Source organism: Miniopterus natalensis, chromosome 5 (genome assembly GCF_054644295.1).
Source record: "Miniopterus natalensis isolate mMinNat1 chromosome 5, mMinNat1.hap1, whole genome shotgun sequence".
Taxonomy (NCBI): domain Eukaryota; kingdom Metazoa; phylum Chordata; class Mammalia; order Chiroptera; family Miniopteridae; genus Miniopterus; species Miniopterus natalensis.
The window spans coordinates 62,031,794-62,057,852 of record NC_142085.1 but is presented as its reverse complement, the minus strand read 5'-3'; the positions used below and the strand labels follow the sequence as shown (position 1 = coordinate 62,057,852).

Here is a 26,059-nt window from a genome sequence, read left to right as displayed (position 1 = left end):
TATTAAGCACTTGAAATGTAGCTAATGTGCCAAAGAAACTGAATATTTTATGTAATTAATAGCCACATGTGGATAGGGGCTATCCTACTCCACAGCACATTTATAGATAGTAACCCTCTGTTACTTATATATCTAAATATTCAGTTTTATTTTACATACTTGAAGCCATATATACATCGATTTGCTCTTGCGTCCTGTTTTCTTCCTAATTATTTATGTGTCATTAAAAGAGCCTGCTAATAAATGATACAATATTTAGTCCCATAAAAGTCCTATGAATTATGTCACTATTTCCTTATTATTAGACATTTAGGTTGCATACAGTTTTTCACTGTAGTCAATAAAAATTTTGTGCATCATATTTTGTCCGCATTTTTTATTATTTCTTTATGTGAGATTCACGAAAGTAAAATTAGTGGGAGAAAGTGTCTGAACACTTTAAACACCTGATGCAGATCTTGCAACTATTTTCCAGAAACTTTGTTCTGTCTTCACCAGCAGGATATGGAAGATCTTATCTCACCATAGCTTCACCAGCTTCATAACTTCTTAATATTTGATAATTTTCTAATTTAAAATGTTATTTTACTTTTTACTTATTTGGTAACCCATTTTTCATGCATTTATTGGCCTTTTCTTTCTTATGTGTATTGTCTATTCACATCTTTTACTATTTAGTGTGGTCTTCAGATTTTTCTTATAAATTGACAGATTTTTTTCATGTAGTACGGATATTATCCCATTGTCATATTTGCAGAAAATATCTTCCCTTGTTTTCCTTTGACTTCAAATTTTGTATACAGTGCTTTTGATACAAAGAAGTTTTCAATTTGTTTTCTTTTTCCTTTGAAATTTCTTAAACTGGTTTCATGCTTAGAAAGTCATTCCTCATCCAGAAATGAAGTAGATACATGTCTCCTATTTACCATTCTTTCTATATAGAATAACTTATATGTAATTCATAAAGGCATGAAGTATAGAAAATTTTCCCCAAATTGTTCATTTTTATAACATTAGACCCTGAAGAATTTTATTTACTTATTTGGCACTCCATCTTCCTCCAGAAAGCTACTTAAGACAATTCAATGAAAAATATTTTCTTCCTTCATCATCTGGAATGTCTCCTTGGTCATACACTAAACTCTCATAAGTACTAGGGTCTTTTAGCAGGTATCTAATCTCTGCTGTAGATTTGTTCTACCTAGAGTTGAGTCAGTATTATAGTCTCATAATATATTAATATCTACCAGACAAATCTCCTTTTGACTATTCTTTACATTTCTCTTAACTATTACTTCTATATATTTTTCTAGGTCAAGTTTATATCCATTTTCATTATTCCCAAAAAAGTAATTACCCACTCACATTTTTATTAGAGTATTAAATGTTTAAATTAATATAGGAAGGCCCTGGCTGGTTCGCTCAGTGGTTAGAGCGTCGGCCTGTGCACCAAAGGGTCGTGGTTTCAATTCCCAGTCAAGGGCATGTACCTCACTTGCACTTTCACTCCCTGCCCCTAGTCTGGGAGCTTGTGGGGGGCAACCAGTGGATGTGTCTCTCTCACATGGATGTCTCTCTCTCTCCCTCCTTCTCTCAATTCCATTCTTCCTGAAAAGCAATGGAAAAAAATATCCTCAGGTAAGGATTAACAACAAAAAATTAAAAATAAATAAAAAATAAATATAGGAAGAATTGTCACCGTTATAATAACTAGCATTCCTATCCAAACATGTCACATTTCTTTTCATTTAAAATATTCTTTTATGCCTGCCTTTTTGACACAGGTAGTATGCTTCTTTTATTACGATTGTTCCTAAATATTTTGCATTTCTTCTGGTTCCTGCAATTTAATTTTAGAACGTCCTACCTTTCTTGCTTTCCTCAAGAAAAGCAAGTCTCTCTCAACAGGGGATCTGTGAGAAAATTAAGTCCTAGGGGAAAGAGTCTGAGTGGCCATCTCCTCCCAAGGCTGAGCTGGGCTAGTACCATTCTGTAAGCGCGAGAGCTCAGCCTGACGCGCAGCGGGTGCCTCAGGGACTCAGGCCGACGCCCTCTGGGCATCCTGACTGAGAAGGGCTGCGACTTCCTTTAAAATTTCAAACTTTTTTCCTATGTTTTTACTCACTGAGGATGGCCCAACTGACCGCTAGTTCCTCAGCGGGAAGTCTACAACCACCAAACTACTGCAATTTTCTGCCACGAAACCTACAGACCTGCTTGCACCTGACCTTGCCCTTCCTCCTTCCCGGTTCAGGGGAGAAGCGCCCCCTGCCCGCAGCAACCCCGCTCTCCCCTCCCGCCTCCCTTTCCCTCACACCTACAGCCTCGACTCTTACCAAATGCGTTTTACCAACATTAGAACCATGGTCTCATCGGTCTTCAAACTAAATTTCAAGTCCTTCTCCAATGACCACCCTCAGCTTGACTGTGACCCATTGGATACCACTTCCCGCTCATTTTACAAACCCATCAAGCCCAGCTCTCCCCTGAAAACTCTCTCCCTGAAGCCATTAACTGTGTCCACTTCACTAATTTCGTTGATATTTTCAGTCTGTATCTTGATGACCTTTTGCGCCATTTCATGGTTGTAACCATCCCCTTCTGTTGGAAGCATTTTTTTTTCTCCCAGGTCTTCTCTGCCACAATATTCTTCTCCTTTCTTACCTCTCTGAATTTTCTTAGGTTATTTTATTGACCCTTTTCTTCTATCCAACTTTTCATAGCTCTTTTCTTATAAACTCTTCTCTTCTCATTTATTTTTTCCCTAGACACTTTTACCCATTACCATCACTATCAAACTAAAAATCGAAGTCCTTTTGCTTGTCCTAACACTGTGGTGCTGCTGAACATCCTACAAAGCACAGGACATCCCCATAAATTAGAATCTTCTGGCCCCGAAAGTAAATAATACCAAGGCCGAGAAACCCTACCCTACGCTGTTCCATCCGTCTGGACCACCCTTCTGCTCTCTTCCCCTACTGCACTTCTCCTCCAAATGCCCACTTATTCTCTGTTCTTTCCTTAATGTCACATCCTGTGGGAAATGTCCTTAACCACGTCAACTAGATTAGCCACTATGACACCCTTTATAATTACTAATATATTAAGATAATATATTTTCCTGTTACACTGTAAAGGGTCAAATCTCTCCACTCACTTTTGTCCCTTGGTACCTGTAACTCCATATATCTATTAATAAACATCTTGACCATGGGTTTTTAAAAATAGAGCTTTACTGAGAATTTTTTTAAAAGTAAAGACATCTCTTAGCCTCTATTCCTTAGCTGTAAACTAGTAATGTTTACAACTATTTTCCCTACCTCACCGTTATAAATGTTCACATGACCAGAAATATGTAGGCTTAAATGGAAAGTCTTGTGTCCTGAGCAAACTAGGATAGTTGGTCACCCTAAGTACAAAATATTATTTTATTTCAACTTTGTTAAACAAATATCTTAATGTCATTTTTTAAAAAGTATCTAGTGTAGTTCTGGGCCTTTAGAAAGTCCTTAATTGTGTTAATTTCTATAATCATCATCATAATTACACTCTATTATTGCTTCAGGTATCTTTAGAAAGATAGGGTATGCAGACTAACTGAAATCATTTATTTTAACTTTGTTGACACAATCTACACCTGAATTTGTGGTGCAGTCTTCCAAGAATGAAACTGTAGATTTGAGAAACATTTTTCTTCTATTCTCTGAGGCAAGGCTTGCTTTGCACATGTAACATCAGCGGAAGGTTTACTGGTACCACCAGCTCCACCAAAGTGGTAGAAAAGACACCTGAGAGAAGTTACTTAAATTCCCTGTTGACATAAACTTCAGTCAACTGAAGTATATTTCTAAGTCAATATGTTTGCACTTTCACAATTGTTTATCTAATAAAGAGCTATTATTTCATTGATAAAAAGAGCTATCTAGAGAATTTTATTATATAATTAGCCATTAACTGCATTAAAAACACTGGTGGGAAGAAATTGGTCATTTCAGAGGGTTGGGGCTTTATATTTTTTCTTAAGATAATATGCTTGCATCATTTCACCAAACTAATGGAGTTACAATTTACCTCGGGTCCAGATTTACCACCCAACACATTGTCATGTGCCCTTAGTTCTGTGGCACCTCTTTTTAATGATCAGTTAACGAGGATAACGAAGGCCTTATCCCGTGCCTAATTAGCCATGCAGCCCCTAATGGCAGTCGAACTCATTTAGATAGTCCGTTTGCTGATCTGTGATTTGGTTGGGGGCTGGGAGGGGGAGGGAGTCTAGGGAGAAAGTGTGTCTGGGGGCGTAATGTACCCTTTCTCCCTAGCTTCCACCTCTACCATGAACCCCCCTCCCCCATTGCAGAAGAGGTCAGCAAAGTGACTAATACACACACACAGTGGTTAAAACAAACAATAACATAACATTTGGGCTTCTTGATAACTATTAAAGGTTTTGTCTAAATGGGTATATTCCAAATAGCAATTATTTTCATTTCCTCAGCTTTAAGCTTTCTGTTTATATTTAAATGAAAATTTCTTGGATCAGTAATGGTCTTTTTTTTTTTGCAACAACTTAAATATCTGATATTAGGTATGGATAATTGAAAAATCAGCTCTCCTAGGCTAACTAGAAGTTGTTACGCAGCTCTATGTGAAGTACCATTAGCCGCCCCAAATATAACTTAGCTTTTTCTGAAGTGCCCAGTCATTCAAGGGGCTCCTAATAAATAACATTTATTTCTGTATTTGCAACAAGAGTGATGAACACTTATTGTTCAGTTTGTAATACATATCAGAGCAGGTGTAAAATAGAAGAAATGAAAGCAATCCTTACCTCGTTCTTCAGCCGGCCTCCAGAAAACCTGAAAAATTAATACATTTTCCATTAGTTAAAAATACACAGATACAGTTGTAGCTATCGAGAAAATGCAGAAAAATCTACAAAATAGTAATTTCATACTATGATTAGTGAAATATATCTGGAGAAATATATTTGATGTTCAAAGAGATCCAAGCATACTTCTCAACTTAGTAAAAAAAACACACAAGTCTATTAAGGAAAATTCAAATTAAGAATACTTAGGAAAGTCTAGTAAGACTTGAGGCAAGCAAAAAATACTTGATGTTAAATATTTGCGTGTGTTCTGGGCTGTGCTTGTACTTTAAAATGGGTAGTGGTTAGTAAGCCACCATTATGTTCTTTGTAATATCTGAGTTCCTCATACTAATTTTTTTCCACAGGATACTTTACTTTTAAAAATGGTCCATTCTTTGAGAGCTAAGAGCAATCTTGGTAAGTCATCAAGGCAACCTCAGATGTAGATTTAATTTTTCAGAGCACTAGAATTTTAAAAAATAATTATTGTATGTATCACGGGTTTCACTGAATGTCACTTCAGTTCTGAATGACCTCCGCCTGTTAGTTAATAGCAGATCAGAGTAACATGTTCTTTACATTCACTTGTACCTTTCCTTTCAGAGACACAAAAAGGTGAGTAGCTTTATCTTACTAAGGTAAGCTGGGATTCGGGGCATATGTGATTAGAGATGATTATAATAAACGTTTCATCTGTGTAAGGTACTGGTTAAGCCCATAGATATTTAAAGCAGGTTGTCTCTTAACAAAAGAAAGACATATTTATAATTTCTGCCTTTGTTTTTACTGAATCCAGCCTGAAAATAGATTCCGCCTTATGAGTAAATACTAATTTAAAAGCAATTCTGCTTCTCTGATTTTTTCATCTCTCTGGAACACAGGTTTCACCATTAATTTGTCATGAATGATTGCAAGTTATATAAATTGTATAGTAATCTAGACCACATCACAGTAAACATCCATACAAAGTTGAAATTAAGGTCCGATGCTTAAAGCATTTTAATAAGCTAAATTAGTACGTCATTCTATTTGATAGATATCATGCATATTTCAAGAAATGCAGAGAACTTGTCTTGAAGAGAGTAGAACTCTACCTTGTCAGGCCCTTTCCAGAATACACAGAGTGGTAATATGCGCTGCTTTCTTTGATGCCAATCCCATAATAATGATACCTAGAACAAGGAGAGGAACCAGCTCTGTGTTAGTGCAGGAGTTTCTGAAGGGGAGGAAGATACTAACATATAATTGAAATAAACCACAAGTAAGAACTGCAACCCACTGATCACCTTTTCCTTTCCTGATTTTTTTACAAGTAACATCTTAATGTGCTAATTCCCTCTTTGATGGTAACTAATCTTACTTATGTTTTAAATATATTAAAAATGTCCTTCTGGCTCTTGACCTGATAAAGATAGAAGAATCACTCACTGCCAATTCCCTTCAAACATTTAAAAAGTTAGATTTCAAAGCAAAGGAAAAAAAAGTAATTGTAGGTATTTAACTATAGGCACTTAGATTTGTAAATGTAGGCATTGGCTCTAAGTATATGAAATGCATCTATTTGCAATGGTTCTATTCAATTTGAATTTAATCAACTGAATTTTAAAAATGTTAAGTTTTCTCTGTAGTGTATCTATTAGGTGGAGAAACAGTATGATATTACGTGTGAGGAAGACATTGATATCATGCATGGGAACATGTAGGAAACAAGTGACCCTTTAAAAGTTTTTTTGTCGTGTGGAATGAGAAGCCCAATTCACTGTCATTTTCACTTCAGACTTTTGTGCAACAATGGGGGTGGGGTAGGGGTGTCATGAATCAATGGAAACACGAATCATAGAAGGTAAGTGTTACAAAGAATTTGCTGTAAGTGTGTCAATGAATCCTGAGCCACAGGTAAGTATAGGATCTCGTCTAGTCTCAAGTTGTAGCATATTCTCCTAAATTGTAGACTCCTGGCATATTACACACCCAAGTACAAAGACTACAAATGTTATACAGAAGCTAGTCCAATGGTGGGCATTTACTGAGGGTGGCCAAAGCCTGCTAACCTCTGCTTTCACTCTCCCTCCCTCCCCCATGCAGCACCACTACCTATTTGGTCACCTCCCATTTCAATTTGCATTCATCTAAGATCAGGGAAGGGATAAAATAAAAGAGAGTAAGGGGATTCCTGTGTGACCACATTTAACTTAATTTCTTAGCATCACCATCTGAGTTGAAAGTGGACAGGACAGCAAAGGTTCTAAGTTCCAAGGCCCCTTATCTGACCTGAGCAATAAGGAAGATACCTGGCTGAACAATTCCACCCCTAAATGTTTTCAAAGCCCAGGATGAGACTACAATAGAGGTCTACATACTATATATCTAATTATTTAAAATATATGAGTCAAGCTAACAAATTGCTAAATAAAATGTCCTTGTCCTCTTATTCTGACAATTTGACTTCTTAATATTTTGGTAGGTGGCTTTGAACTTAGAATTCCTAGATTCCTGGAGTCCCATGTGGGAACACGGTGGTGTTCTTCTCAGCCCCTGCTCCTTTATTCACTTGAGGGGCCTCTTGTGAACACCGCAGCCCCCATGTCCGAGATCCACCCGCACACACACACTCCCCTGGCCATTCCTCAGCTCAGTGTACACCGGCGGAGCAGAACACCCTCCTGAGAATGGCCGAGAAAGAGCTCCCCGTCGACCCAGGAGGCAGGCCTGAAGCTGTTCGAACAGGGATTTCTCGGGCCCCGGAGCCTGGAAGGGGGTTGGAAGGGGGTATGGTGTTTGGGTGGACACAGTCCCTCAGGCTATGGCTTCTTATCTCCTGGGGAGGGGACCGGCTGGAGGAGGGCCATAGCAGAGCCCTAGCGTGTGAGGCCAGAGACGGGTTCTCTCCACCAGGTTCTGAGGGCAGTGCTGTGGTAGAGAAGTGGCCTCTAACGAGCCTGGGACATTTGAGATGGAGAGGAAAGAGTTTCTAAATATGAAAAAGTTACATATGTTATAATAAGAAATATTTTCAGAAAGAGCTATTATATTTGAGAAATCGTAACAGAGGATGATCAAGGTAAGTGAAGATCTTTTATGATTCTGGCAGATTAGAAACAAGTTTTCAAGTCCTCAGTTTGGGTAGAAGGACAATAATAGCCTGTTACCCTGCCAGCAGAGGCTCGTGGCTGCTCAGTTTTTACAGAACAGAAAATAATCCTCTGGCAGGTGAGAAAAAAAGAACCTCTAAGGTATATTGGAACAAAGGGAGAAATGGAGAAAATATGGAACTTATGGAAACTCCAATATATTATACTGATTTGTCTCTAATTGGAAACTAAAAGAAGGAAACTTACTTACACCACTAAAGCCTTACCAAAAGCAGCTATGTTAATAGAGATAGACAAGGGAAATACCTCCAAATCATGAGCAAATGAGCAGATTTAGATTATATTCAGACAAGTATATTAGAATCAGTTAATAAACCAAGAATCTGAAATAAGTAGTAATATTTTCTTCATTAGATTTTAGAACTAAGTTACCAAAGGAAATGTCTTTACATTAGAAGAAATAAAGCAAGAAATGCTTGAGAACAGGGACTCTATTACAATAAAAATACAGGATATTGTAATTCTGTGTTCTTTTGCAAAGCTTGCTGTTTGTTATATAGAAGCTATCGTTTAAATAACTACATTTTAGCCATGTATCGAAGCAACATATATTAAGCATTGCTTTAAAAGTTGATAATTTTCATTATAGCTTTATCTTCTTCTTTCTCATCTACCTTTTCCAACGTGTAAAAACATTACACCATGGAAAAGTGGTTGGCCATGCAGACTGAGCGAAACTACATTGCCTTGACAGGTGTAGACAAAAATCGTAAGACAAATCAAGGGATGACTGAGTTTTACAAATACTGAAGGGCATACTGAGTCCTGACCACTGTGCTAGTTGTCAATACAATGATGGAAAAACCAACGTGAAAAATCAGGTCAGGAACATGAATGCCTCTGACATCCGCCCTGGTCCACGGCTTCCTGAACCTGCCTGCCTGCCAGTCACGGGACAGGGACCACACTGGCCAAGCCTCAGGCACATTTTTCTTCCATTTTTTAAAAACACCTGATGATCACTTTTTGTAAAAATTGCAACATCCTTTAGAACCCAGTAAATACAGACTAAAATGGACTTATAATTTTTTCTTCCTTATGACTTTTAAGAAAAGGATCTTTTCATTACACAATTCATTTGTTCTTTATTGTAATAAAATGACTGTATTATTTTATCTCTTCCCTTCCAATTATTAGGGAAAAACATCTTTAAAAATAGATGTGCTTGATGCCTCCACCTACGTTCAGAGTCAAGATTTTATATCTACCAAAATTTAAGAAGCCCCTTTTAAGTAATGTATGTTATTCATAGGCCAAATGTAAAGGACACTGTAACCAGACACACACTGACACCCGAGGAAGGTAACTTGGTTGCCTACATTCCAGTTTACAAGTGAAAAACATGCCTTTTTCTCATTAGCAGTACCTCACCATATAGACATATTGGTGTAGTTGAGCATGTTCCATCAGTACAGTCTTACAAACATGCCAGCTGCTAGGGAACCAGGGAGAGGGACCTCTCTCTTTTCTTTAGACATGTACTCAGTGCTCACTGTGTGCCGGGTCCTGAGAATTCAAAGAGAGGAAGAAGAGGGTCTCTGCCCTGGAAGACTTAACAGTCTTGTGGGGAAGAAAAATATTCAAAAATATTGCAATACCAAATGAATATGTGCTAAAATTGAAGCAGGTGTTAGCAGGTAATTAGAAATGGATACCATTTATTGAGCACCTGTTACATGCAAAGAATTTCATCTCCAATTTCCACAGCAGCTGGCAAAGAAATATTTTCTCCATTTCAAAGCAGAGGTTCAAAAGGGCTGTGATTTGTTTGAAAAGATTGTGTGAAAAAGTTATGGGTTTGAAGACAAAGCTCAAACCCATAGCTCTGAAAGGTACTTTTTGTTTCAATAGACCATGCTATCTCCATACTCAAGATGCAAGAGATAGACAGATAGAAATAGATGGATAGAAAGATAGATGATAGATATTTGTATATTAATTTTATTTATAATTAGAAATTCATAAGTGAAATATAGTTTGAATATGTTGGCACTCCACATACATACCCCCTCTTCTAGTTCAGCACCAATCATATAAAGCACTGATAACTAACATAGATCATTAAGAACTACACCACTGATCTGGGAGATTCATATTTGAAATTCCATATATAAACAAGGACACTCTGTAATAGGAAACCAATAAACATTTGTCAAATAAATAAATTAACATCATAAAAAAAGTTTAAAATAATGTGTCATAAAGAAAACTTTGTAAATAGAAATTTGTCAATAAAAAGCATGCACACATATAGTATGATACACTTAAAATATCAGCACATTTTTAAATTTGGTAGAGACTGAAGAATTTCTTGTCTAAAATGATGTAAGTAAACCTACTAACTCCTTTAACCCTACAGCTAACTGTAGAAACTAATTACTATCAGAACTCCTCATTCTCCATAATTAATTAATTTGTGCTTTCCCGGCTCAGTGCCTTCACTTTGCTGAGCTCTCTCCATTGGCAACACTCTTCCTTCAAACCTCATTTCTTACCCACGCCTCAGGGCGTAGCATTAATGCCCGAAGCCTGTCCTGGTCTCTCAGGCAAAACTGATTTCTCTGTCCTTTGAGCTCCTCTCGGTCGTTGTCCCCCGTGGCTTTGTACCTTGCACCACTGGAATGTGTATACGTGGCTTACCTGCCCTAAACTACAAGATCTGGAAGAATTCTCTTTCCCTGCATTGTGTTCCCCACTAGACATTACTGTAAAGGGAAATCTGCATTTATTGGATGAGTCAATGTATCCTGTTAAAAAATTTAGAAACTCATAAAACACGAATTCTCTCAGAGCCAATAGTTTGCAGCAACCCCCTCCTAGCAGCGTGTATTTCCAGGTTACCAGTAAACGCTGGGGTTGAACAAACGTTGTATACTTAACGACGTGTATGAAGGGCATGGAATCAGTGCATTTAGGTAGAAAGAATGTTGTTAGGAATACAAATCTCTATTTTTGCAATGACCATTATAACACTTTAGCACGTTTCATATCCAGTTTTTATCTGGAGCTGATAATATAATTTTCTCCTTTCATCTTCCTTTTAGTCTAACTAGGTACCTGCTATAATCCGAGTGATGATTCAGTGTCTTTGAGAACAGAGAAGAGAACAAATGAGCAGCTCTCTGTCTTCCTAGCAGCTAAAAGCAAACCTCATAAAAGCGGGGAGAGTAATTTCATGCAACATATACATGGATTTTTCATCTCACTTGCAACATTTTATAGCACTACTTTGTTGTTAATATATTTCCCTAAGATACACTTGCTATAAAATATTTGCCAGAAATATTCTAACATAACAAAAACATATGCTGGTGCATGTTAAATAAAAAAGTGAAGTTTTCTCTGTGGGCTACCTCGTTGTTCTCATTTATATACCACCCCCTGCTGCCTGTCGTGTAGGCTACCCTAAATAAAGATTCCCACAGCATGCCACAGTTCATTCCCCCTAAATGGTTTTTATCCATTTTTATTCAAGAAGATAGATAATAAATGCTTTAAAATCCCAGGTATAATGAGCTAATTTCTCTCAGAAAAATGTTTTCATAATGCAAGTAGCCTCTGTGAACTAACAAAATTGTACTTATTCATTAGCACCAACTGTCCGTAGCCTTATATTAAGTGACAGATAACATTTACATTTTAGGAATAAAGAAGAATTCTTCATTAATTTTGTGTCCACATTGTAAAGTTAACATATTATAAAATATAAGAGATTTTTAATAGGACAAATGCAATCATTGCTGCTCTTTTTTTACTACTAAAATATTGGCATTGCGTCTAATACTTTTCTCAATTTGCTGATCTATTTATGCCTACACCTATATTTCTTATTTTCCATTTCAGTCATGATATAGAATTCCTGAAACATATGTTCCCACTGAGCCAGTAGCCCTGATGTTAGTTTACACTACACAAATGATAACTGATAAGGAAATGATGGGATTAAGCTGTCCAGGGACTTGCAATAACATACTATGATAAGAGCAGCTGCCATATCAGTTTTATTAACCCACTAAATCACCACTAATAAATAAGATAATAGCTTTGGTCCATCATGTCTGAAAACTAAGATTCAACTGATTAAAGTCTACAAGAAATTAAAATGTAACTTCAAATCAAACAGTCTACCATGAGCATGAAATCTACTCAGCTGGGTTCTCCCTTACTCCTCTGAGTTGTTTTGAGCAAGGGTAGGATGTGAGCTGTTTTTGCTCAGATTGTATTCGCAGGGCCTAGTCAGCTTCAGGACACTCAGTAAAATGCCTATTAAATACATAAATAAATAATAACAGTGGAAGTTTTTGACAGCATATACTCTATCTTACTATTACTTGTATCACAAAAACTCTTTAACACCATGCTTTCTACATCAGTATAAACATGAATGGCTTCATCATCCTTGATATAATACATTTATAACATAAAATGAGCAATACTTTTCATTACTCTTTTCTACCTATGGCATGTTGTTTTGTTTTTATTTATTCAAAATCGAAATTTAAAAATATTGCACAGAAAAATAACCACGTATGTATTTTTGGCATTGGTGGTAAATCAAAGAGAAGAAAAAACACAAAAGCAAAGTCAGTTTTCATCTTGCTGTTGAGAATGGGAAGGATCTGCCATTGGGGACATTGGTTTTCTTGGCAGAGAGGAGGACGGTAAGAGTGAAGGGAGGGATGGGGAGCTGAGACGCTAATGTTGCCTGCAGCTGGAGTGGCTTTGTCCCAAAATCACACTTAGGTTAGATGCTCTAGCGTGAAGCTTTCTGACCCCACGTGCTAATCTGTAGAGACCCTTTTCCATAACCTTTGGCAGCAATGGCTTGTTATGAGGAATATCCAACTTGCCACTGGAAACAAATTATTCCATTTTTAATAGTTTCTAATTTTGACAGTGGGCTGTCCATAGTGAATCTGTCCCTTTGTGTTTTATTTTGTTTATTTTTAGTATATCTGCTTGTTTTTAATATTTTCTCTCTTCCTTTGGTTGAACAAGTTTTTGACTCATTATATTTAAACTGTTTTCATCTTTCACTTTTTGGTGAGGGAAAGAGGTAGCACCTGCACAAAGGTGATTTGTGAGGGCTGACCATTTTAATACCCAGTTATGTCAGAACTTAAGAGAAACAGAACTTGAAAATAAACACAGAATTCACGCCAATTTTCTTAGATTCTATTAACCATCTCTTTGTCACCATATATCAGTGTTTCCCAGACTTTTAGATTTCATACATGGACCAGTAAAATCTGGAAAGTGACATTGTTCCATGGACCCTAAAAGCATCTAAGGACAGTTTTAGAAACAGTGGTTCATCTTGTGCCCACATCACAGAAGAATCTTTTATGTTAATCATGATCTAAAATAATTTATGTCTGAAAGACCCAAATGAAACAATTGGATATACTCTAACATATTCCATAAGAATTTGGCAAAAATTGAGAACTTATATTTTTAAATGACCATCATTAATATATTCTAATATATAATCCATAAAAGTTAAAATAAATTAATACCCAACTTATTTATATTTTGAAATAATTTAAAAATCATTCAGTAATAGTATATTTATGGCATTATGCTAAATATTATGACAATAAAATACATTTTACAAAATTACTAGTAAAATTGGGAGAAAATATAAATTCCTGTTTTTCCAATATGTTTACTTCTTCATTTATATTTCTGGTTAATCATTTGTTCATATTTCTACAGACATAAAAATATCTTTCATAAAATGTAAATGTTTAAAATATTAAACAGCATTAAAAATGATGATGAGAATATACAAACATATAGAAATGTTTCAGACAAAAATTAAAAGCAGAAAGCAAAATTGTATTTGTACTACAAATTTGCTTTCATATAAAATATAAACATATTGCAATAAGTATAAAATAATTTTAAATGCCTTATGATTAAAGCTTGAGAAAATGTTGTTAGCTCTTTGAAAAAGAATTAATATATTAATAAAGTTTTAAAACTTAGATCAGAAAAAAAAATAAAATTTATACTTTAAAAAATAAAAGTTCAACTAAACTATTGTTTTGTTGATCTGACTCACATCAGAAAGAAGCAGGCTTTACTAGTTGACAAAGCACAAACGTTAGAGCCAATAAACCTTGACTTAAATGCCAATATTGTTATTTTATAGTATCTGTTATTTATAGGGCTTGGGCAAGTCAATAATCTTAACTGCAGTTTCCTCATTTGTAAAACACAGGAATTCCAATCTTATATTGTCATTGTAAGGATTACAGTGTGTGTGTGTGTGTGTGTGTGTGTGTGTGTGTGTGTGTGTGTGTGTGTGTAGTGTTCAATATATAGTAACTTTAACTGCATATCTAATATTTGGATGCATTGAGTTATTAATTTCATATTATTAAGAAAAAAAAGGTTGAAAACATTCGTTTCTTCATTCATTCTATACTTTATTTCATTTTCAGAAGAAACCTATGAGGTAGATATTTTATATTTACTTTATTAATGAAAAGCTGAACAATTCATCTAGAGTCATACAACTCTATACAAAAGTACGGAATTAAAGCTTAAATTTGTCCAACTTTAAATCTCATGCTCCTAACCACTAGGAAATGCTGCCTTTTGATATATACTATCTCCCAAGATAAAAATCTAAGGGTATTTCTTAAAAATATATAAAAAAATAAAACTACCTGGCTAAGAATAATTACACCAAAACCTTACCAATAACAAGGTACACAAACTACATTTTGCCATATCTTTCAACATCCTTAGTTTACATATGGAAATTTTCTTTTTTCCCCATGATATCAAAATGCCAAACATATAATAGCAAGCTATAATAAGCAGATGGCATATCAGGAAGGTAGAAGAAAATTCAGATTGCTAATGCTTTGCTCTTGGGCATGCCTGCTCTTAGATATCAAACAAATTGCCTGAAGTCACCATTTATTGTTACATAAACTTAAACAGTGGGGCCTCGCTGTGTCACAAAGGACAGGGTTAATGATTCATCCCTAATCCTAAAGGCTCCTTCTAGGATTAATTGACTTTCTCTGCAGCCTGCCTGCCTGCCCTCTTGCAGATCCTATGAAGAGGATTTCTCAGCATTGCTTTGCCTTTTTCTATTATCTATCTATTTCAAACACTAACTAATCTTTCCTCCACACACAATTCAGTAAAAATCAAATTCAGTAGAAATCAGCCAGATAAACTGAGTCAACTTTGAAAAAAAGCTGACTTGGTTAGAAGGAAAAAGCCAATATTATCTTTCAATCTGGCATTTTATTTCTCCTCAGGCCACAATACTGTTAACATTAATTGAAATCAATTAGATAAACACTAATTGATAATCTTACTGTGTATCAGACAACAGATAAAATATGAGTATAAATGAGACAAAGTCTCTATCCTCAAAATACTCACTATCCATTGAGGGGAAGAAACAGGTTAATTTCACATTAAATGTGATAGGTACCAAGAGATTCCTATGAGAGTAAAAAATAAATCCTACAATAAATCAAGAGACTGAAAAAAGATTCCTAAGAAGAGGAAGTTCATGGAGCATTCTTTTGAATGGGTCATATTGCAGGATAACCACAGGGAGAGGTCCTTTTCAATGGCGGCCAACAGCAGCACCCAGGAGTGACAGCTGAGGGGGGGCAGCGGGCAACAGGACAATAATTTGGGAAGAGCATGGACTGCATGCTGACAAGTGAGAATCAGACTATAAGATAGGAAAACGGGTTGGGACCTCATCATAACAAACCCTGAATGTCCAGGTGAGGAAAGTTTGCCTTTCATAGTAGAAATTATGAGCCAGGGAGAGTTCCTGAACATAAGAGAGGCATGATGGAATCTGAACTTTAGAAGGTCAATTTGGGAAAAGCTGCATTGAACAGACTGGAAAGACCAAGTCCAGGCCAGGTTATGAAAATGAGAATGAAGACACACAGATTCTAGAGGAGTCCAAAAATAGGGCCTCTTTTTTGGCAAGTGACTAAGACTGAGCTAGACGATAGGGTGCCACTAGTCACATGTGGGTATTGACCACTTGAAATGTCACTAGTCTGAGTTGAGACGCACTGGATCTCAAAAACTTAGTAGGAAAAAAAAGAACGTACAATATCTCATTACTAATTGGTATTTTGATTACATGGTAATCAAATGTTCTGGATATGTTGGATTAAATGAAACATTGAAATCAATTTTATCTGTTCTTTTTTACTTTTCTTATGTGGCTCCTAGAATTTTTTTTAACTATGCAGTTGTATTATATGCCATTGGACAGTGCTGAACTAGATGTTAGAGCAGAAGACACCCACACGCTAGAAAATGAGATGGGGAGGGAAGAGGCCTGGCAGGGCTGCGATGGAGAAACCATAGAGGATGTTTTATGTATATATTTATTTTAAAAGGTCATTATCAACAGGTTCAAATGCTAGACAGGCAGGTGTCAAAAACAAAAATGAGTAATAGTAAAAATGAGCCATCGGGTTTTTGCCCAACGGCTAGTAAAGAAGTAGACTAGAACAGAGGCATGGGATTCGCACTAGGAGAAGTGAGCAGATAGCTACCCTTTCAAGAAACAGCAAAGAACTCTGGCCTTTTTGGTTCAGTTGGTTGGAACGTAGTTCCATGCAACAAAGGGTCACAGGTTCGGTTCCCAGTCAGGACACATACCTAGGTTGTGGATTCCATCCACGGGTGGCAACTAATAGATGTTTTTCTCTCTCTCCCTCTCCCACTCTCTCTCTCCAAAAATATCAATAAAAATATATCCTTGTGTGAGGATTTAAAAAAAAATTTTTTTTGAAAGAACTGGCAAAGAGAAAAAGAATAACAGTAATTAGAAAGAGTAGTATAGTAGGTTTGAGATTATTTTATTTTTATCAACATAAAAGAGATCTGGATATGTTTGTAGACAGAAGGAAAGGAAAAACTAAAAGCTGAAAAAAGTAACTGATAGACAAGAACCTGTAGCTGTGGGTCCTACAAAGATTGTCATAAGAGAAAAAATAGCTAGTTATCAAAAGAGGGAATATATGACACCTTATTTTATGTTTATATTTACACTAAGAGATGACCAAAGATGTCATTTGGGCATATTATTTGTCTTCAAGGGGAGAGAGGGGATTCTAAAAAATTATTATCGGAAAGAAAACCAGAGAAAGAACCTAAACCATGCTTCAACCCCTGGCTTTGGCCTTGCTCTTTAGAAGTGTGGGTTCCATCTGGTCACTTATTTAGCTACATACATTTCCCTTTCATGACACTGGTGCCTTCAGGATTATGAAAATGATTCATTTAAACTATTTCATCATAAAAAATAATATTATGATTTCTCTGTGTGAATTTTCCTTTTTAAATAAACATTATCCTCAAATCCATTTCTTCTTCTTTTTACAGTTGGTAAAAGTCTGCTTCGTCAAGAAAAAAATACCTGGTTCTATTACGATAAAGACAATACTTATTTTAGATTGTGTCAATTGTCATGTACAAGGTGTCATATGTACAAGTCTGATAGGTGCTTATTGATGTATCTTACTTTGAATGGCCTCTTGTTCCAAGCCGCCGTGTTGTTAAGAGGGGAAATTTCTGGCGAATTGTCTAAAAAGAAAGTCAATTACTTTAGTTTTCAGAAAGTGTGTGGTTCTATTGCAAGTCACCCATAACTAAGTAATTCCAGAAAGTAAATGTTGAACTCCAGGTAAATATTTAGTCTGGGAAAAGTAATATCATACACATATTGATAAACAAATACATGAGCAGAGGCAGGAAGGTACTTTTTTGATGAGATTGCTCTACTTGGAAATTATCTCAAATTCCAAATTTTACTTGATGTTACTACCAAGGCAATTATTACTTTATCTACTTAGTGGGAAGACTTAGGTTATAATTCTATCCAGAGGTTTACTTAAAATTTAAATACCCATCTACAATCCTGAAAGGACACATGAAACTTTTTCTGCTTACTGGATCTCCACAGCAGTGTTATAATATTTTTCTTTTTTCTGTTTCTTTCTCTAAATTTGCTAAAAATTAGCATCTGATTAAAGAACAAAAACCTTTTCTACATAAAGTAGGGGTTTAGTTTGGATTACAGAAGGTACATACATGATCTTCTAAGGGCTCCATGGCAAACTTTCTGTATGTATGTGTTAATTTATTGGGAAGCAGTTTTGCAGTTTTTATCAGATTCTCAAGGTGTTTCATGACTCCCCAAACAATTAAGAACTACTGCCATAAGGTGAACTCATAAAATCATAATCCTAAAAAGGACATTAAAAGTTGACTTATCCAACCTCTTCATTTTATAGAATAAGTGAACTGAGTTTTGAAGAGGTTAATTGCCTTTCAGAAAGTCTCAAAACAAATTAGTCACAGCCTAGGCTAGAACCTAACTCCCTGGATTACTATGCACCATATCACACTACCTCTCATGAAACGGATAGATTTTTTAAATAAGGTAATAAATCATTTTCTTTTTTAAAACGAAGAAGCCGGACCACAGTATTCATTATTTTCTGGACAATGAGTCCCTCTACAGGCTAGAATTTGGATTTCAGTTTATATAAGATGCAATGTTTGAGACTTAATTAAGCTTCCTACAGTTTTTCTGGGGTATCCTAGGTTCTTAGAAAATAGAGCATGAAAAGAATCTCAAAGAACAAGACTTCCCCAAGATATTGATAGTGTTTTCTGATTCTCAAAATCAGATCAACATATATGAATACAGTAATGTCAGTTCTATAGATTCCCATCCTAATCATACACTTGGGATAGAAAGAAATGTTTATAAATGAGAGAAATTTAGCCAATCTCATCACATCTTGGAGTATGAGGTGTAAACATACTCAAAGTGAAATGGAGAATGAGGAGAACTATTTATGTATTAGAATAAAAATGTATTAAAAAACCATATACTTGGACTAGCTAAATAATAAATGTAATCACCAACTGCATTAACAAGATACTTGTCACCTCCACCTAATTTTGCTTCTCAACACAGGCCAGACTCACTCTTCTCTATATCCCTCCTTGAAGGGAAATGTCACTGCTCAAATGGAGTTTCCTGTAAGGTCACATTAAATCTTCTGATAGTCAGGGTTCTAATACTCAGAATATATAGTAGTTCAATGTAAAACATCTAGTAGGTAAAATCAAAGTAAAATATATAGTAGTTCCAGATACAACTCTTAAGAGATTTTGTTTCATGCTTGAAAAACAAATTTCTTACTATTCTGCATGAAAACTTGCTCAGATGAATTTGTTTCCATACTGCCTGCCTGACATGACTTTAATTGTAAGGCAGTCTAGCCAATATGTGTCACATACCTTTCCAAAGGTGGCTGCACAGGCTGGCTCCAATTTCTCTTTCCTGCAGAAATCTAAATAGTGCGCATACAGGATGCACCGCGGTAAGCAAACTCCTTCGCACACAATGTAATTCTCTTCAAGCCTAAGAAAAAAGGCTATAAGTTAGAGCAAACATTTTATTTCCCCTTTTCATTCCCCTTTCATACTGATTTAATGCCCATTTTGAATAGAGGTTTTATGCAAGTGAGTTCATGACTAGATGTAAGCAGACTATTATTAAACACAATAATATCCTTTATTCAGGATATTATTCAGAATCAGATCACAGGATTAACGTGAGAAGAGCAAGAGCCCCAATGAACACCTGCTAGTGCCTAAATAGCTAACATAAACCCACTCCTGCCTGATCCACACCTCAAAGAATAGGTCGTCCTTCTATGTAAGTCCTCACTGTTCATCAGGGTTTGCTCTGTGATATACAAATATTAATGGTGACACTGAAGATGATGGTTTTTTAAAAGAAGATTCTCAACACTAAAGGGCTGCCAGCCTTCAGGATGACAAACATCTACAATCATTTACTTTCGTTCACAAAGTAGTTCTGAACCCCGAAAAGTTAGGGAAGCATGGTGATGCATTTATTTGGAAAATATTTCAGAGTAAGCTCACTTCACTTAACTCTAAAATGACACTGATCTATTTCTATCCTACACTTGTTAGCTGTGAGCAGTACTGTACACTCGAAGCATTATATAATTCTCTATAGATACCTGCAAACATGACATAAATTCATCTCTATATTATAAATATAATAATACAGACTTTGAAAAGTTAGAAATAATTCTATTTAATTTGGATATTTATCATTGTAATTGAACACAATTTATTTAAATGTAATATATTTAGGGTTACAAATAACTGAACAGCAATCAAGAAATCAGAACTTGTAGATTCTGTTTCCAGTTTATCGAACAATTCAACAGGTGATTTTGGCTAAAATTTACCCATTTTATGTAAAGTCATAATTATTACTATCTGAGAACAATGCAATATAGAGCGTATATTCAGATAAAATGGGGTGGAACTCTTTAAGGTCCTTGATTTAACATATTACTAAGGTACATGAGATAAAAGGTAAAGGGCATGTTCCTTAAGCAGGTAAAGCGTCAGACATCTGTTTTGCTATGAAGAAGGGAAAAGGGAACCAAAAACAAAGTAAGATCTGCATACATAAAACCAAACCCCTAGTAGACAGAGAATTGGAATTAGTCAGCCAGATTTTTCACTTTAACTTTCAGTTCTAATTTTTACCATCCCCAATATAATCTATAAATTTAAGGGAAATTTCTCAAAATACAAATAACTCACTTAGGTTTTTTGTGTGTTTTTTTAATACATAACATGTTTTGGTGAAAGGGTGTGGAAAATTTAAATAAAAATGACAGCATTTTATAGTTTCAAAAAAATATGAAAATCACTGAGATTTCAAAAATCGACTATATAAAAATTATACGTTAATGACATGCATATAATGTCTACTTTTCACCTGGCTGTTTTGATGATGTTGTAAGAATTCCTTTGTCTTTAAATTATGGAGTAATACTAGACATGAGTACAGTGTTAATTTAGAGTATAACTTTTTTCTTTAATCATAGTATATTCATATTTATAAAATAAAAACCCACGTTTGTTTCCATTCACTCAATTTGAACTAAAAACACAAATGGGAGTGATCATTCAAAAGACCTCCATAATACATCTGAAATCAAAACACTTTTGCCCCCATTCTCCTAATGAAAATAGTTGTATCCTAATCACTCCAGATTATTAGCTCAATTATTTACTGCTCTGGTGTACTCTAAACCAGTAAGTGTGACATCAACTTCAATAGTTAAGCCAGAACTTTAGAAGATCGTTGGTTTATACTTCAAACATTTGAAAGGGTTCAAATATATAATTATAAAAATTTAGTATATAAAACTGTAATTCAATGTTATAATAAATAAAAATAAAAGTTTACTAGTTTTTTATGCTGGACTGTTTGGTTTTTTGTTTGCATTTTTCTAAGATTTAGATAACACTTTACATATAAACAAATTATGCAAATAATCAGTGAATAGATCTTTTTACTTACTTGCTTATTATTTGGAATTTGGGAGAAAATTTACACTCATTTCTTCACAATATGAGGGGAAGTTTAATATTACATTTTACTTTAGATCCCTCTTACCTTTAGATCAATGCTATTAAATGTCCTTTAGAGAGAGAGCCTACTGATAAATTGTTGGCTTTAAGAGATTTTCCACAACATCCAGTTTGTGATATTTCACTATAATAAATCATATATGACAAGTGCTATAAAAATAGTTGAACAATTATTTAAGTTAACAGCGGTATCTTAACTGATTTTGCCATGTCTTCTAGTTCAAACTCACTTCATCTTATGGCCAATACACAGTTTTTAATTCACCCCCTTTTTTATATTTGCCCTCTTAGGCATAAAGGCGATGTTAAGATCCTTCATTCTTCTAAAAAAAATTTTAAGAGTCATGTTTTATAATCACAAATCTACCAAATAACTAATATAGAAGGAGCAAAATGATTCCAGATTAGGGAAACAAGTCATAAACACATTCGCTATCGCCGGCGTTGGAATGAAACGTAGTTTCAGCCCGTGATGAACAAAGGGACTCGGTGGTCACCTGCGCCGCAGACCGTTTCCCCAGGACCAGAGCGCGCCTGTGCCCAGCGCGCAGAGAGAGCAGCTTCGGGCACGTTTCTGGTTTATCTTTCCAACTTCCCACGATGCCCAGCGCTCAGTGGAGAGTTTGGGGACGTTTCTGTCTGTCCTTCCAACTTCCCACGATGCCCAGCGCTCAGTGGAGAGTTTGGGGACGTTTCTGTCTGTCCTTCCAACTTCCCACGATGCCCAGCGCTCAGTGGAGAGTTTGGGGACGTTTCTGTCTGTCCTCCCCACTTCCCACTATGCCCAGCGCTCAGTGGAGAGTTTGGGGACGTTTCTGTGTGTCCTCCCCACTTCCCACGATGCCCAGCGCTCAGTGGAGGGTCTGGGCACGTTTCTGTCTGTCCTTCCAACTTCCCACGATGCCCAGCGCTCAGTGGAGAGTTTGGGGACGTTTCTGTCTGTCCTCCCCACTTCCCACTATGCCCAGCGCTCAGTGGAGAGTTTGGGGACGTTTCTGTGTGTCCTCCCCACTTCCCACGATGCCCAGCGCTCGGCGGAGAGTCTGGGCACGTTTCTGTCCGTCCTCCCCACTTCCCACCAGGCCCGGGGCCGCGCCTCTTACCACTGCAGGGTGAGCTGCGCCTGCTGCTTCTTGTCTCTCAGGACCTGCGCGACGGTCCTCCGCGGGGACAGGCGCGCGCCGGCCGCCCCGGCCTTGCCGTCCTGACCGTCCGAATCCTCCTCTTCCGAGGAGAAGTGACCGTTGCTTAAATGCATTTCTGGTGGCGGGTTGAAAAGATGGTAAAGAAAGTTAGACTGTAAAATCAGTTCAGTAACGTCTCCCTGTACTTTGCGTCGAACCGGGTGGCCCTGGGGGCGGAGGGCAGGAGAGGACCGACGGCAAGTCCCTTAGTTTCTAGGTAACAAATACTTTCCCGGGGACCACACGGAGACCGAGCAGCCCCTCCTGCGCATCCGCAGGTTTGCGGCGTGCCTGCTTCCACCCCCGGTGCCCTTCCTGGACCACGGACCCCGTCCCGGTCCCGTCCCGTCCGGGTCCCAGCGCCCGAGGGCGCGGCGCGCACCTGCTTTAACTCCCGAGCCGCCGTCTCGCGCCCCGCCGCCCGGCTGCGCGCCCGCCGCCAGGTGCCCCCGCGCCCCGGGGAACCCGAGCAGGCCCTCGCCCAGCAGCTGCGCCTCGGGGGGGAGCGGGGGCGCGGGCTGCGCCGGCGGGAAGGCGTCTTCCAGCCCCGGGACCTTGGCCATCCTCGCGGCCGCGGGAGACCAGGCACCGCGGCTCCGCAGGCTCCCGCCGCGCCCGGAGCGCGGGGCGGGCCGGGGCGGGGCGGGGCGGGGACGCGCGCGGGGCGGGGCGCGGCGGGGGCTCGGGGTCCCCGCGGCGCCGCAGAGGGAGGCCCTGCAGGGGTGCAGCCCCGCCCGCCCCGCGAGCCGGGTGCCCAGGCGGGACTGCGCCCCCCACCTGGAAGCCCTGCGGGATGCTCAGCTCGGACCTGGCTGCGCGCGTCCCAGTCTCCGCCGCCCCCCCCTTTCCCTCCGCTCCCGAGGACACTTCTCACCACCGACCCAGAAAGGCCAGAGAAAGCTCCACAGCCTTCTCGGGGCGAGCGCAGCCGTCCCCATCCCTACTCTCGGGGGCGCGAGGGACGCGCCTGCCCGGCCGGGAGCGGAGGGAGGGCCCGAGCGCCCCCCAGGTAGCGCGGCCTGGGCCCGGCCGGTCTGCTCCAGGGCGCGGCGCGGGGCCGAGAGCTCCTCTCCGCCGCTTGGGAACGGACACGTCGCGTCGCGCGTCCAGACTGCGCTCCGGCCGGTGCGCGGGGCTCAGAGTCCGGCCTCGCTTTCCCCGAGGCTCCGGCCTGAGCGCGGAGGAGAAGACGCGCTCGCGCCCATTGGCGGTATTTAGTGATTTAAACTGCGGATCCCTCCCCATCTCATACCCCTGGGTAGTGCAGTGGCCATTGGTAAAGTGAAAATGAAATCGCAACACATCGTTCACTTCCAGTCCCAACTCGGGAGGAAGTCACATGCGTTCAGAATGATAACGCGTGCTGTCTTCAGGACGGAGAAATCAGTGGAGATCTGGGGCGGCTGGGGCCTGACTGCCACATGGCCTTTCACGCCGCCGTTTGTTCTCAGGACAAAGAGGCCCTGCACTTACCGTCCAGCCTAGCACTAACGGAAAGGGCGAGGATCCCGTTTTGGTTCACATTTCCTCACCACAGCCCACAGCCTGTCATGCTCTCTTGGAGTATTAGAAGGAGGAGTCGCCCCTGAACTTGACCTTAATGCTACTACGTTACATCAACATTTAACATGGAAAAAAACAATGGACCCCGAGGTGGTAGAGGGCTGAAGGGTGCGTTACGGGGAGAAGTAATACAGCCGAGAGCATCACCTGGCCTAAGCAGCCAAGATTATGGGTGTGTTTATTTGTTTTTAATATATTTTTATTGATTTAGAGAGAGGAAAGGAGAGGGAGAGAGACAGAAACATCAGCGATGAGAGTCATTGATCGGCTGCCTCCTGCATGCTGCCTGCTGGGGATCGGATCCCGAAGCCGGGGCATGTGCCCTGACTGGGGATCTAAACTCAGTCTCCTGGGTCATAGGTCGATGCTCCTCCACTGAGCCATGCTGGCTGGGCTATGGGTGTATTTAAACCTTTCCCATTTTTAGCACCACTTGAGAAAGGCATTACCTCTCTGTCAATGGCTTTCTCCTTACCTGGCACTTCCAGCAGCTGGGCAACCCATCCATGCACCCAAAGCTCTGAGGCCATCCCTGCCCCAGGGACAACCCTGCAGAGCAGTCTCCTCTACCCAGTCCCCCAAGGGCCTCAGAGCTTTCTCAGTCCATGGGGCTTAGATCTACAATATCAAGTTTAGAATGTTCCCACTTTACAGAGACACTTCCGGCTCATTCTATAAAGGGAATTCCAGTGATTAACTGTGTGTACACTAAAAGTCTACCCAATTATATCACATAATCAGAAGAGAGACATTAGGAAAATACTGGGATTTATTTTTGAAATTTTTAAAATAACTCAATAACTGATCACTTGATATCCAGGTTGCGCGGGCGCGCACATGTGTGTGTGTGTGTGTGTGTGTGTGTGTGTGTGTGTGTGTGTGTTACTGACAGAAAGTGAGTATCTGGCAATTATCCAGTTGAACTGATCAATGGAAACAAACCAAGATAATTTAAGGCCCACACTGAACTTCTGCCTTAATTTTAAGTAAACCATTTGCCTAACAAAATAACATGTAAGTTCTCTGTGCTTCTACTTAGAAATAGAAATTAAATAGATCTGTAGCAGGTGAAGCGGTTAAATCAGTACTCAAAAAGGTGAAGAGATTAGCCAGTAAATCAGCCCTAAACCAGAAGTGTTTCTATTGAGAGTGCTCCTGAGACCCACTCAAGTGTCTAGACATTTCATTAGATTTTCTTAGGGCTGTGATGAGATACTCTTCTTTCCTTAATCCTTTCCATACTATAAATCCCAATGAGTGGTTGATGCCAATATGTTTATTTGCTGTTTGATATGCTGTTTAGAAAAGTAAAACTGCCAGGAGAGAGTACGTAGGTGCTTATTACATTACTCTCTTTGTTTTTCTCTAGATTAAAATTGTTTCAAAATAAAATTTTGGATGGAGAGTAAGTTTTTTATCTTTAGTAAAATTTGATGTATAATTGTTTGTAAATAGAAGATATTTACATAATTCTAAGATTGCAAATGTACACATAAGATAGCTTAAAGCTAGGAAAATATGTGGGGGTTTTTTAATCCTCAACTGAGGATATTTTTTCCATTGCTTTTCAGAGAGAGTGGAAGGGAGAGAGAGAGAGAAACATCAATGTGAGAAACACCAATTGGTTACCTCCCTCATGTACCTCCACCAGGGCCAGGGGTCGAGCCTGCAACTGAGGTACATGCCCTTGGCCAGAATCGAATCTTGGACCCATCAGTCCGAGGGCCAACATTCTAACCACTGAGCCAAACTGGCTAGGGTGGGAAATATGTTTTTATTACTAC

General features: G+C 38.5%; 1 protein-coding gene across 1 annotated transcript in view; it reads right to left on the bottom strand.

Moving 5' to 3' along the window:
• The window catches only part of RFX6 (regulatory factor X6), a 48,511-nt gene extending 25,236 nt beyond the window's left edge, over positions 1–23,275 (bottom strand). Inside the window, exons 1-6 of the mRNA XM_087817171.1 lie at positions 23,095–23,275; positions 22,632–22,788; positions 19,342–19,465; positions 17,552–17,613; positions 5,965–6,042; positions 4,829–4,856 (exon numbers count right to left, since the gene is read on the bottom strand). Coding sequence (XP_087673297.1) covers positions 4,829–4,856; positions 5,965–6,042; positions 17,552–17,613; positions 19,342–19,465; positions 22,632–22,788; positions 23,095–23,275 — 630 coding nt within the window. The remainder of the gene's footprint in view (positions 1–4,828; positions 4,857–5,964; positions 6,043–17,551; positions 17,614–19,341; positions 19,466–22,631; positions 22,789–23,094) is intronic.
• Positions 23,276–26,059: the final 2,784 nt, after the last annotated feature.